This window comes from Lepidochelys olivacea, assembly GCF_965140295.1.
Source record: "Lepidochelys olivacea isolate rLepOli2 genome assembly, chromosome: 1".
NCBI classification, from domain to species: Eukaryota; Metazoa; Chordata; order Testudines; family Cheloniidae; genus Lepidochelys; species Lepidochelys olivacea.
The window spans coordinates 139,093,052-139,106,427 of NC_140411.1; the positions used below are offsets into that span (position 1 = coordinate 139,093,052).

Sequence of the window (13,376 nt, forward strand, 5' to 3'; positions counted from 1 at the left end):
ATTGGCCACATGACCTTTACTCATCCACAAAAATATGATGCATAAGGAAAAGTAAAATTACTTTTCAGCTGTTCAATAGGAGATACATAAATGAGCAAAAACGCAATAGCATTTTATGCTTAGGGAAGAAAAAAGTCACTAGAGGCAAAGAGTTGAGCTATGACCTCAAAAGCAAAATGTCATCTTTTAACAAAGGTATGCCTCAGTAACGGTTTTGAGTTACTAAATAGACTGGTAACTGCAATAAAACAGGATTATCAAATAAGGCCCTGATTCAGCAAAGCACTTAAACACTTCCTTAACATAAAGTGAACCACAACGCTTAAGTGCTCTGCTAAACCAGGATTTACTTAAGATTGTGCTTAAATGCTTTGCTGAATTGATGTTTACATCAGGAAACAACAAAGACAAAATATAAAATGAAAAAAGCAATATCCACACAGAAGAAAAAATTGCATACAGAGATTAGAAATTGCTTCTGGAATACTGTACTAATGTCAATGCCAACCTGGGAAAAGAAGAATAGAGGGAAGTGGCATGGAGAACTGGCTTTGTAAATATAATTACAATGCAACGTGGTTAATATCACATAGAGACCTGAAAAATTTTATTTCACAGCTCCATAATATGACAAAAAATGTATTCTTCTCAAATGGAAATGCATGTGCCCCCCTACACCTCCACAAACAGAACATCAAACTATTGTCAGGGTTGCAGCTCTTTTAAAGATGAGGGCGAGCTGTGTTTCACTGATAACTTTAGTGGACAGCACCAGATACAAAAACATTCAATGTGTTGTCAGTGGGAAGAGAGCTAAGAAGAAAACTAAAGAAAAATGAGCATCAACTACACATGAAACCATAGCATGTAAGTCTCCAAAATCAGTACATTAGTGAGATGAGCGCTAACAGAAATGAGGACTGCTCTATTCTAGGAAATTACATCAGTATAACTACGTCGCTCTTGGGTGTGAAAAATCCACACTGCTGAGCAATGCACTTAAACCGACCTATCCCCCAGTGTATACAGCAATAGGTCGATGGGAGAATTCTCCCATCAACTTTGCTACTGCCTCTCAGGGAGGTGGAGTAACTACGCTGATGAGAGAAGCCCTCCTGTCTTCACTGAAGCACTACAGAGGCACAGTTGCAGTATTTTAAGTGTAGACAAGCCCTGAGTGTTTGTAAGTGACTATAACAGTACTGAAAGTGCATGATACTCTAAAAGGTGCTGTACAGTATAAAGCATCTCCAGGAAAACTGCTGGGGGAATACAAACGGACAAGCCTATGGGGCCAATTCACCCTTCAAACAACTCTTGCCTGTGCAAGTTTTCCTTTTAATATTACTCACAACAGCCATTGCTTCCTCCCACTTAAGAGCTGTAAAATGATGTTCCTTTGTGTGATAAACATTTCTGAACAGCTAGTCATCAAAATGCATTAGAAACATTAACTAGTTAATGATACATACATAAAATTTATTACATTTACTGTATTAAAAATACAGTACTTAATTTTTTTTTAAATGACTGTTGAGTAGCAATCCATTTAGGGCTCAAAGAAAATCTTTATCTTTGACATATATTGTGCATATGAGGAGTGGATCTGGTGAGAAAAAAGCAGTGATGTTTGAAAAAACTTGGGATTGGTAGAACTGAAGAATGTATTCTATTCTTGTGGACTTTTTCTGAACTATTCAGAGAAACAGAAATTCACTGAAATAAAAAGATTCTCCAATGGTGACACATGAATTCAACTTTTCAGTATTCTTCATTGTCACACTCTGGACTCACTTTGCATCAACTAGCATGAAAGGAAAGATCCTACACTAAAATATGTAATTTTGTGCTAAACCTCTAACATCCTGAAGTCCTTCAACTGAACTCCCACTGAAGTAAAAAAGCAGCCATATAAAGAGTGCCATTTCACATTTAATTGACATCATTAATCTATCAAACAGTGACAAAAATCTCAATTAAATTTCCACCACCACAATGTAAAATAAACTTCAAAAGCAGCAAGAATACAGATTTTTGTTACTTATTGGTTACAATCAGGAAAATAGTTAACCCAGAGACCATAAAAGTAATCAGAAGGCGGGGGGGGGGGGCTGAGGGGGGGATGACTACTTTCAAAGAAGCGAAGTCCAAATTTAAAAAGAAAATGGAGGGAAGGAGAAAATTTCCCATTGTAAAAAAATTTAAAAGGGAGGCTTTTTTTTATTTTGCATTATTTATTTTAGTGTCAAACTAATCTAGGGGTAGTAGAATGAAATTAAAAATAAAATTTAGGCAGAATATCAGGAATTATTTCTGACAGTAGGATACAATAAAACAACCTCCCAAAGGAAGTCTCATTGCTTGTAATTTTTAAAACTAGACTGGACAAAATGCTGCAAGACATTGTAGGGAACAATTATGCATTTGCAGGGAGACCGATTATTTCCTAGGTCACTTCCCGTTTGTAACTTCTGCAATTCTTTGATTCTAGGAAAGCAGATGCTTTAGATGAAAAACCCCATGGAACATTTTCTCTATGTCATAACAACAGATGGCATTAGTAGAGTACCAAACAGCTAAAATTTCAGCAGGCCTGTAATATCCACCACAATAAAGGAGTGACGAGAGGAAGGTTTCAGAGCATCCTTTGAAAGGAGGAATAATTACGCTTCCCAAACCAAAAAAGGATACGTCACACAGAGGTGCTAATAAACTATCTACAAATATGAGACCTAGCTGATATGTCATCCTCTTACTTTCACCTCAAGTAATAGGATTACAAAATGCAACTGAACTATGAGAGTGGAGAATAAAGGATGGGATGATTTTTCAATCCTATAATTTAGCAAAAAGATGTTCATGGGGCAATATCAAAGATGGCAGAAGGAGAACCTCAGAACTATGGAATGCTCACATGACAGAAACAGATCTCTCACGAGACAAAATAATAACTCATTAAAATGTTCACAGGACAAAGCTCGAATACTATTTTGCATTTATATAGCATCTTTTACCAGTGACCTCTAAACATTTTACAAGCCTTCAACTTTAACATGCATGTGAGATGGACAAGTTGTACATCCCTGTCACCAACTGGTGCACGGAGAAGTTAAGTGACTTTCCCAAGGTCTTACTAGGTATCATTGGCAGGGTCTGAACTGCCAGTTCAATGTTCTAACCTTGAGACCACAGTTAGTAAATAATAAAATACAAAGGGGCTGTTATAGACAAGAGGGTTTTTTAAAATTTACTTTATTACTAGGGATTTTGCAGTACAATTTTTAAAAATTGTTTTCCAAATTCTGCGTTTGAGATCTGAGTTCATACTTTAACAGTTCTCCGAAGTCAGAAATGAACAGTGGAAATATTTTTATTTCAATAACTGAATAACAGGTGAAGTTTTGAATGCCTTTTCTACATCGTTCTATATATTTCTATGACTACTGACGAACTACTATTCTAACTTTATAATGCATTTCTATTTTAAAATAAATTAACTACAACATTAAGACATAATGCCTTTAGAATAGTTAATATTAACTATACCTGAAAGAGGCTCAAAGAAGAGAGTCTAGCTTCTGGATTTGAGCAATGAAACAGTAAAGAAGCACACATGCATCAGGTATGACAAAAAACTAGTGATAATTATCAAGATGATTAAAGTGCAACAAAGATAAATCTAAGGAAGAGAGATTAAAAAGAGCAAAATCTATAAATATTAGGTATATGCATGAAAAGAGCAGCTTGCAATTCTAGCAAAACATACAACACAGAGACAATCTCTAAATAAATCTAAAGCTTTAAAAAGAAGCTTTACATGTGTGTGTACTGAATACAAGGTGAAAAGAATAAACAAGCTGAAAGATAACACTGTGATAGTACATATACTACACAAACATAAAAACTAACAGGAGATTACATGCTAAGCATGCTAAAAAGTGCTTTCTATCATGTTAGAAAAGTGAGAGCCTTCATTAGACATTAGCCAGAGCACAGCAGGCTGGTGCTTAGGCAGGAGAAGTACCATTTGCTTACCTCCTGTAACAGATCTGCCTGCTCAATGGCTTTAAGAACGTTTTTCTTGGAGGTCTCCTGAACTTCCCCTCCCAACAGGAACTCATCCAGAATAAAATAAGCCTTTTCAAAATTGAAGATGATATCAAGTTCACACACCTGAAAAGCACAATAAGTGTTGTGATGGGGGGAGGGTAGCACTGCCTTATTAAAGTTGCCTGACACTTCCTATTACTAGATTCTTCTTTCACTTGGTCACAACTTTGCCAAACTAACTGTTTGGGCTGAAAATTTCGATTTCAGGCATTTTCCTGAGGCTGAATTTTTTGTGGAGAATTTCAGCCAAAATGGTTATGCCACTTCTGAGAATGAGGCTAGTGAGAAATATATCTTGCCCATGTTAAAAAATTCTGGTGACCATTTCTCTGACAAGCTCTGGTCCCCCCAAGCTTTGGAGCAGGGACTTGAAATTTGGCAGGAGGGTGGCCTTTGTGTCAGGGATGAGCCTTTCACTGTCCCCATGAGAATCCACCCAAACTGCGATTTGGCCCAAGCACCTGAAAAACCACAGTTCGCGTCTGCTAGTAGAGAACTGCTCGAATTTCATAGCTAACTATGGTTCTATCTGCACTGAGTATGCTCTAGCCTGCGGCTGCAGAGGGCTGCACAGAACTCTTCCTGAAATTACAGCTGAAGGAAAGTAGACTGGGGACGGAGCCTGGGGGGAGAGAGGAACAGGACACACAACCACCTCCTCACTTGACAAGGGTGTTGTGAAGATAGGTTAGTTACCAGGTTGGTTTGGCAGAACAAGTGATGTAAGATTTACCATATATATCAGATATCCATGTCCAGCAGCAAACATATCATTTTTAAAAATACTTTTTGTCCACTAAGCAAAATGATGATGCACTTACTATATTAACAAAAACACAATGAAATTCTGTAAAAAACTGAAACCACAATCAGAGTCACTAACTTACACTGCCAAAATACTTGTCAAGTAGTTCCACATAACGATGAATTATTTCCAGGGTTATCAGTTCGTTGTCCTGATCTTCAATAGCACAGCAGAAATAAAGGCTTGCATATCTGCAACAACAAAATTATCTTTATGTTATTATAAAAACACCACCCCCCTGTCAGTTAAATTTGTGCTCCTGAAAGGTGAGATTGTTCTCAGTCCTGGAAACTAAGATCTGTGTATCCTCAGAAGTAACAGATTAGAAGCAGCAGCACTGCAAGCTTGCCCACATAGTATGACTGCTGTTCCTTAAAAAGAACTGGGAGGGACCACCTCCCTGGATCAAATAATGTTTCAATTTCTATGGCCTTTTTAACCATTGACTTCTCTCATGTCAAACTGAACTTGTTAGAAAATTTAAAATGCTTTTTCAATTTTTTTTTTTTTTTACCTTTTTTGTCAAACCCGATTTAACAGAAATAAAAACAGTAACTCCAGAGGATTTTTTAATGCAGTACAAAACCAATTATGTTTTTTATACACAGTTGTTGGGTAAATCATTTTCTACTGGCTTAGTTTTTAAAAGAGTACAGAAAGCATCCAAAAGATAAGATTTGAAAATCTAAATTAGAAATAAAACATTAAATAAAACATTATGAAAACATCAGTCTGGAAAGACAAAAATACCTGTGTATTTTTTAGCACAACAGTTTGAAGCTTACTATAAATTACTAGCACTCAAAGCAAATCTGTCTGAATACTTCTATTCTGTTACTCAAGGCACATGACTTTCTCCACATTCATTTTAATGTCAGCTGATTATTGCTATGTTCAGCTAAATTGTTTTCCTTCCAATGCTTAAGGATAATTTGAATCTCATGACAATAGCAGACCTTTATTTCAAGTTAAATGAGTAATAAGCTCTTAAAAGGACTGGCCTTAAACATGATTAAACAAGCAATTTGACCGGTTTCAGACAAAACAGCTTTTGTGTCACTTTAAAAAAAAAAAGAACTCCCACTCCATAACACTTGGTCATAATACAGTGTTCACAACTAAATACAGATTTGGAAACTACACCCAACCCTTTCAGACAGGGCTTTGGAGCTGTACTCTGGCTCCGCTCCAGCTCCAGGCAAAAACCTGCAGCTCCACTCCTCCGGAGCTGCTCCAGCTCCAGGCTCCACTCCAAAGCCCTGCTTTCAGAGTCCGTTTTAATACATAAAATTACTTTTCAACAATACAAAAGAGGATATCACCTGGACCTTTCTTCTTAGAAGATTGTTTGTCCTTCATAACCCTATTTAAAAACAAATTTAAGGTTGGAAACCCTGTCTATGTAGTATTTTCAACTAAGTTAAAGCAAGTATTAACTAGAATGCATTTTCAAGTTCCACAGCATACAGTTTGAAGGGGGAAATTTAAATATACATAAGTACAAAAGCTTCTAAGTTGCAACCCCCAACACAAATTGGGGGCAAAGGTACCTATAATGATATGCTGGCAGGGAAGAGAGCATTGTCCATCAAAACATTCAGCAATAATCAAATAATTGAAACAGCAGCAAGCCTGACCTCTTGAAGAAACTCACTCCCATATCCAGGCTATGAACACCAAGCACCTACACCAGATACAACCAGAATTGCAAGGGCCACATCTATAATCTTCTGAAGGAGTAAATAAAGGCACATGCCCCCATCAGGCCCCAATGCTTGAAGGCAGTCATATTGGTTCTCCTAGCTTGGACCTCAAAATATTCAAAACAAGCCCTGAGACAGGCAAGCTAAATCTCTTGGAAAGTCTAGAGTGGGCCCTCTGGAGATGAGAATGTGCAAGAGTTTATTTGTGTTTTTTCTCATGGACATATGAAAATATATTTTCATATTTTCCCTCTTAGAACACTTCATTAAGAGGAGGTCTTGCCAATACTAACCATGATGAAGGGCTACCGCCTTGGTCAAAGCATTTCAACTTTTTTGATTTGTGTACATTTAATACTTTAGGTGATGTATATATGGCACAAGCTGTAACAGGGGTGGACAAACTTTTGGGCCTGAGGGCCACATCGGGTTTCCAAAATTGTATGGAGAGCTGGTTAGGGGAGGCTGTGCCTCCCCAAACAGACAGGCTTGACCCGGCCCCCACCTCTTATCCAACCCCCCACACTTCTCACGCCCCGACGGCTTCCCTGGGACTCCTGCTCCATCCAACCCTCCTGTTCCCTGTCCCTGACGGCCCCCCCGGGACTCCTGCCCCATCCACCACCCCTTGCTCCCTGTCCCCTGACCACCCCCGGACCTCCCACCCCTGACTGTCCCCTGCCACCCTATCCAACCCCCCCTGCTCCCCGCCCCCTTACCGTGCTGCCCGGAGCACTGGTGGCTGGCGGCGCTGCCACCACCACGCCCCCCAGAGCACCAGGTCAGGCTGCGGCTCTGCAACTGCGCTGCCTGGCTGCCAGGAGCACTGCACCAGCGGCGCGCTGAGGCTGCGGGGAGGGAGAACAGCAGAGGAGGAGCCGGGGACTAGCCTCCCGGGCCAGGAGCTCAGGGGCCAGGGAAGAAGGTCCTGTGGGCTAAATGTGGCCTGCGGGCCCTAGTTTGCCCACCTCTGAGCTATAAGCTTACCAAATTTGTATTTGAGTTTGTATTGATCTCACAACAAAGGGATGTTAATGAGGCCCTTGGACTTCTTTTTTTAAAGCATCGATGATCACTTCAAGTGTGAAATTTCCTAGAAAATTCTCTGTAACAGAGTGGATAAAAACTGGCTTTAAAAAAAAAGTCAATTTTTTCATTTAAAACTAAACTTATTTGAAATTATGACAACCCTGTTAAGGTTAAACTTACTTTAACCTATTAAAATCACTTATATCAAATAAAAAAATTAAGCAGTGTATGTTTACTGCCAAAGTTTTAAAGAAAGTCAAACCACTGAATATGTCGTTGGCTACACACCTGGAACCAGATTTTGTTGAAATAGTAAATCAGCTTTTGACAGCAGTAGCCTCTTCTGCAGATGCAGAGAGAATAATTTCTTCATTTCAGGTTATTTAACTAGTTTAAGTTCAATGACTAGTTAATTCAAAGTTAAAAAGCATTCGAAAGTTGAAAAGTAGTAAAGCTTGTTTTCTCTTCCAATCTATGAATAAAAACTAAATGCAAGAGGATGAGATCTGCTAGTTCTAAAATCCTGAAGGACACAGTGACCAGAAACAACTAGTTCAATTCACTAACTGCAAGTAACACTTTGTTTAATAAATCAGTTAGTTTTAAGCGGGTTTTGATTTTTTTTTTGTTATGTATCCAGCATATTTAAGGTAGCTTTAGTTTACTAATTAAAAACTTTAAAATTTTGTTTGCATTTTAATTGCATTTGAGTTCCTATCCAAAGAGCTCAAAACAAACCACAAGTAAAAAAATTAATCTTGCAAATAAGAAATGCATTATTCACCATTTACTAACATAATACAAAATGAAAAAATTAATCATCTGAATAAATGTAAAGTAAGCTATAACTGCTTAAATAAATGTGTATAGATATAGCGTTTCCTCCTAAGTTTGCAAAAAGCAGCACCAAATTTAGCATAAAGGCTGTATTCAGTTGCAAATTAACATGTTTTAAGTATTATCAATCAGTAAAACCACCTCTCTTTAGGAGTACAAAGGCAAAACAATTAAAATTGATTGCTTAAAATTTGCTTTGATTTAAATAAACCTACTACCTTGCTCTGTAATATCTGAAATTCTAACAATTGGGTAGTTCTAGAAGAAATAAGATTTAAGCATGCATTTCAGCAATTAAGATTATGAAATAAGAAAAACTAAAAAATGTTAAATGTTTTGTGTTTTTTAACAAATCATGGTTTTTACCCAATGTGAGTCAAACTGTCCCCAAACTATGGGACAGAAGAAAGCAGAACTTGGTAGAGGACTGGCTCAGGATTCTCTGTAGCGTCCTCAACCTTGCAACCAAAATGGAGCACCTCTTGCTAAGGAGGATTGTGTCCCCTGCCAAGGTGTGTCATTTTCTGGTTCTCTTTTGGCTTCCTGGATCCCAATAAGACAAAGACTACCGGAACGCCCTGAATATGAAGGATTGTTTCCTCTGAAGGCTGCACTTGGACTGTTGGGCCACTAGATCCTGCTCCTATTGCTTCTGGGTTTCATCATTATCTTTGGAAGAATGCACTTTCTCCAAGCCCAAAGGCACTTATACCTATCAGACTAAGTGGTTTTTATTTATCACTACTTAAATCCAGTCCTCTCGGTGGTGTTCCCTCAGCTACCCATGACTACCCAAACTTGAAGAAAAACAAGGAAATAAAACAAAGGAAAAATTAAATTACTTTCCCTGACATCAACTAACTTGCAATTTTTTTTAATAAGTTCCTCAACTTGACCACACCAGTTGGTGGAGAGAGTGAAACAAGTGATTACAGTGGATGTTGCATGCCTTTGGTCAGTAGGTTATAGGACTCAAAGGATGCATGCGTACCCCCTCATCAAGTACTGCCTACAAAGGTTTCATGGCCAAGTAGCGAGGCATGAGAGGTATAGACACATGTATATATATGCTTCAGGTTATATCCTCTTTCATACTGAGGCCCTGATCCTGCAAACAAGCATACCTTAACTCACCTGATTAGATTGACATTAATCAATGGCAGTACTGATCTGAATAAAGTTATTTACACCTCTTAAGCACAGGCATTATCGTGGCCTAAGTGTCTAATTCTTTCTTGAATCCAGTTATACTATTTGACACAATGCCTCAACATTATTAAAGTTATCTACATAACAATTTCAGTTCCAGTTTTGGGGTGGAGGAAACTATCTTCTCACCAATGGAAAGAAGGCGAGAACTGTAGGGCAAGATATTTTATTTACAATCCAAGAGAGAATTACAGGAAATGCTAAAAAATATAAACCTCTGAAAGTGCCCCAATTCCCTACTTAAATACTAAAAATGAAAGGATGGAACTCCTTTTATAAAATTAGCTTTTAGTAGGATTCATTTATTTCCTTCATCTCATTGGAATGTCAATTACAATAATTTGTGGAGAAAAGCAATTTCACAGCTGTTTTGTATTACATGCAAAAGGTCAGCAGAATGAAAACATTCCAGCTGCACAACTTTAGCATTTTGCAAGTAAACAGGTACAAAGGGAGATTTCTGACTAAAAATTAGACAGTACTTTCACCCATAGAAAACTGATCTTGACTTCTCAAATTGAAAAAGTAATACTGTTTTGTACCGACAGCAAAAATCTTTTCTTATTCATATATCTGGTGCCTGAGACCAAATTATATTTGTAACCAATTTATAGTTACCCTCTGCTTGAGGTAAACATGTTTATAGAATTTAGTCATTCTAAACAGCCCTAGAATCATACATTGTTTTTCATATTTGTATTCATCCTTTTACTTAGACAGCTGAAAACAGAACCGGAAAGAATCACTTTTTCTTAAGTTTAAGAAAATCTAATCTCTGTTCTTCAACACAGTTCTAAACACATGAGTGGCTCTTTACATATAAATGCTTCCTACTAGGTTATCAAACTAGATTTAAGAAAAAAAAGCTCAAAACCAGCCTGTTTTCATCATCAGTAAGGGAGAAAACATTTCACATTCATTATTTTCTTTGCTATTCATTACATTTTTTTTGTTATGTCTAGTAATTACAAGCTTAGTGAGGCAGAACCACCTTTTGTAGACAATCTTCAGGTCTCTCCACTCCAGGAAGCTGCACATTTTCGGTTTACGAGCCAGCACTGTCTGAACAAGTTCCCTTGTGATTTTCTTCTTCTCTTTGTCAGACAACGGGACATACCACTTCTGAAGTCTCAGCTTCCCCTGACGACTAAAAAGCAACATAAACTGCATCTGTCGAATTAACAAATAAAACTGTAATGACTCTGTCCTTCAACTGTATCAAATGCAAACATTTTAAAATTAGTTTTGTTTTATTAGTTGAAATATGTTTTAAAGTAGGAAAAGAAATTACAAGTGTCAATGACAGCCATTCAAAAGCTAGTATACTCTACAAGATACTTTTAAAGGTGTAACCACGCTTTTACTAAGGCATGTTCTACACTAGAAAAAATGAAGCACTGCTGATAACAGATGTCCACAACGAGTTAAACAGAGGGCTGCACAAGATTAATGTGTAGACAAAGAAACAGCGTTCGGGAACTTCAGAAACAGAGGTTACCACCACCAGATGCTGAACGCATTAGTCTAAGCTTGCAGATAAACCATGTTCAGCGATAGTACACTCGCACCTTTTGCTGATACTCCTTGTCCTCAACATAGCTGTTCCACTGTCGACAAATTAAGAAACTGCACCCTCATCTCCTTAATGTCAAAACCCATGATTTCTGATACCAAATTCACTGCCAACTGGATTACAGATATTGCTTTAAGAATACTTTTTTCGCCAATGTTAATTTATTCCAGAGTACGTCAAAGACGCTGATCAAGTTTCCTAACTCCCTGGGAGGTGGCAAGCCTTTTCCCCCATTTCACAGATGGGGAAACGGGAACAAAGACGAAGAGGTTGGCCAAGGGGCTGCTGTCCCTCCCCTGGGGATAGTACGACTGTGTCTGAGGAAGCACTTGTTTTAAGCACGGTTTCCTGCACACTTGGAGGGGGGCCTCAAATGCCCATTGAAATGGGAAGAGCAAGCGGGAGCACCAGCGACGCCCCATTTGCCTTTCAGGCGGGTCTGCTGCGCGAAGGGCCCCCCCCGCGGGTCGGCCTCTCCCCACGCAGGGCTCCGGCAGCCGCCCGCCTCGCTAGCGCGCCCCACGAGCGGCGGCAGGGAAACCAACCCGAGGCCGGGCAGCGCCAGCCGCGGAGCCGCCCGGGGGCAGGGCTGGCATCCCAGCCCGGAGCCGGGCACAGAGGGGGGCCCGCGGCAGGCAGGCGAGTCCGGTCCCCGGGGGCAGAGCAGCAGTTTAACCGTCGCGCACACCCGGGGGGAGGGGGGGGCGTGAGGAAGGGGACGGTGCGCACGGCGCAGTCCCGGGTGTCCCCCACCCCGGGGTCCCGTTAAGTCACGGCGGCCACACGCGCTAAGCAGGCGGGCGGGGGCAGGGCAGGGCAGGGCAGGGCTCCGCGCCCCCCCCCCAGTTTGCGCAGCGGAGGGAGCGGCGCGGAGCCCCGGTATGGGCCGGGGCGAGAGGGTCTGTGCCCCGGAGACTCTCCCCGCGCACCCCCCTCCTCCGGCCGGACTGGGAGCCGCTTACCGTGCCCGCAGGAGGAGGCGGCGGCAGCAGCAGCAGCAGCTGGGGCGGGGGGGGAGCCGCCGGGAGGCTCCGGCTCGAGCTCTTGGCACGCGCGCAGCTGGGCGAGAAACAAGCGCCCCAGGGCCCGAGCCGGGGGGGAGGAGCCGGGCGCGGCGAGCGGCTCCAAGAGGGAGGGGCAGGAGCGAGAGGAGGCGCCGCTTTTCTTCCAACAAAACTTTATTAGCTCGGCGAACACAGGCGCCGCAGGGGCTGCGCGCACCCGGCGAGGGGCGGCACGGTTGAAGCTGTCAATCAGCGAGCCGGGCATATAGGCAGCTCGGGAGGTAGCCTCGCAGTAGCCAATCAGCGAGCCAGGCACCCTGGCCAAGGGGGGGAGGGAATGAAAGGAGCCAATCAGCACGACAGAACCACAATAGGGGAGAAGTACGGATTACGGCAGCCAACGAGAAAATCAAACACACATAGCGTTTGTTTTTTTTTACAGTAGCCAATCACCGAGGGAGACACAGATCGGAAAATGGCCTCAGTCAATCAGCAGCCTGGAGATAAACCCCTCTAATCCACCCACAAAGCCGGAAGTGGCTGAGAGCGAGAGGCGCTCATTACGCATGCGCCCGCGGTAGCGTTCCCTAGTGTAATCTAGACACATACGTCCCATGGGTGTTCCCTAAAAGCTCGGGCACGCTCGGCGGGGGGGGGGTCGGCCAGGCCTCCGAGGGGGACCAGAGTCAACGGCCGTGGGGCAGGAAGTGAGGCACGTGCTTCCTCTGCCCCAGGCCAGGGGCTTTTCCGCGGCTGTATCCGGGTGGCGAAGGGCAGTCGGTGGTTCCCACTGGTCCCCCCCCCCTCCCCCGGGGGCGGGCGCAGTCACTGAAGAGGCGTTATGGTTATTACCACCCTCGTGGTACAAGGTTTAGTTGTAGAGAACAAAGACTTCCTTGCTGAGCAGTCTTGAGTGTAACGCCTTGCACTTTTCATTAACGTGCACACACTAGTGTCAATGCCACATTAAAGTTTGCGAAATCATCTACTCATACAGTCAGAAATTCCCAAGAGTTACAGTTGTCCCTGCAACTCTATACCATCCGTGCTGTGCATCTTGTGTATTTTATAGCGCAAGTGCCTCCATTTCAGTCTCCTTCCTGAGT

At 41.6% G+C, this 13,376-nt stretch overlaps 1 protein-coding gene across 4 annotated transcripts in view; it reads right to left on the reverse strand.

Moving 5' to 3' along the window:
- Nucleotides 1-12,435, reverse strand: part of AP1S2 (adaptor related protein complex 1 subunit sigma 2) — a 36,667-nt gene extending 24,232 nt beyond the window's left edge. Inside the window, exons 1-4 of one of the 4 annotated variants that reach the window (XM_084617781.1) lie at nt 12,229-12,403; nt 10,685-10,863; nt 4,998-5,106; nt 4,036-4,173 (exon numbers count right to left, since the gene is read on the reverse strand). In XM_084617781.1, the coding sequence (XP_084473907.1) occupies nt 4,036-4,173; nt 4,998-5,106; nt 10,685-10,863 (426 nt within the window). In that variant the 5' untranslated portion in view covers nt 12,229-12,403. Of the gene's footprint in view, nt 1-4,035; nt 4,174-4,997; nt 5,107-10,684; nt 10,864-11,261; nt 11,529-12,228 lie in introns of those variants that run through there. The other 3 variants (XM_084617778.1, XM_084617780.1, XM_084617779.1) reach the window with 3 other exon arrangements.
- Nucleotides 12,436-13,376: the final 941 nt, after the last annotated feature.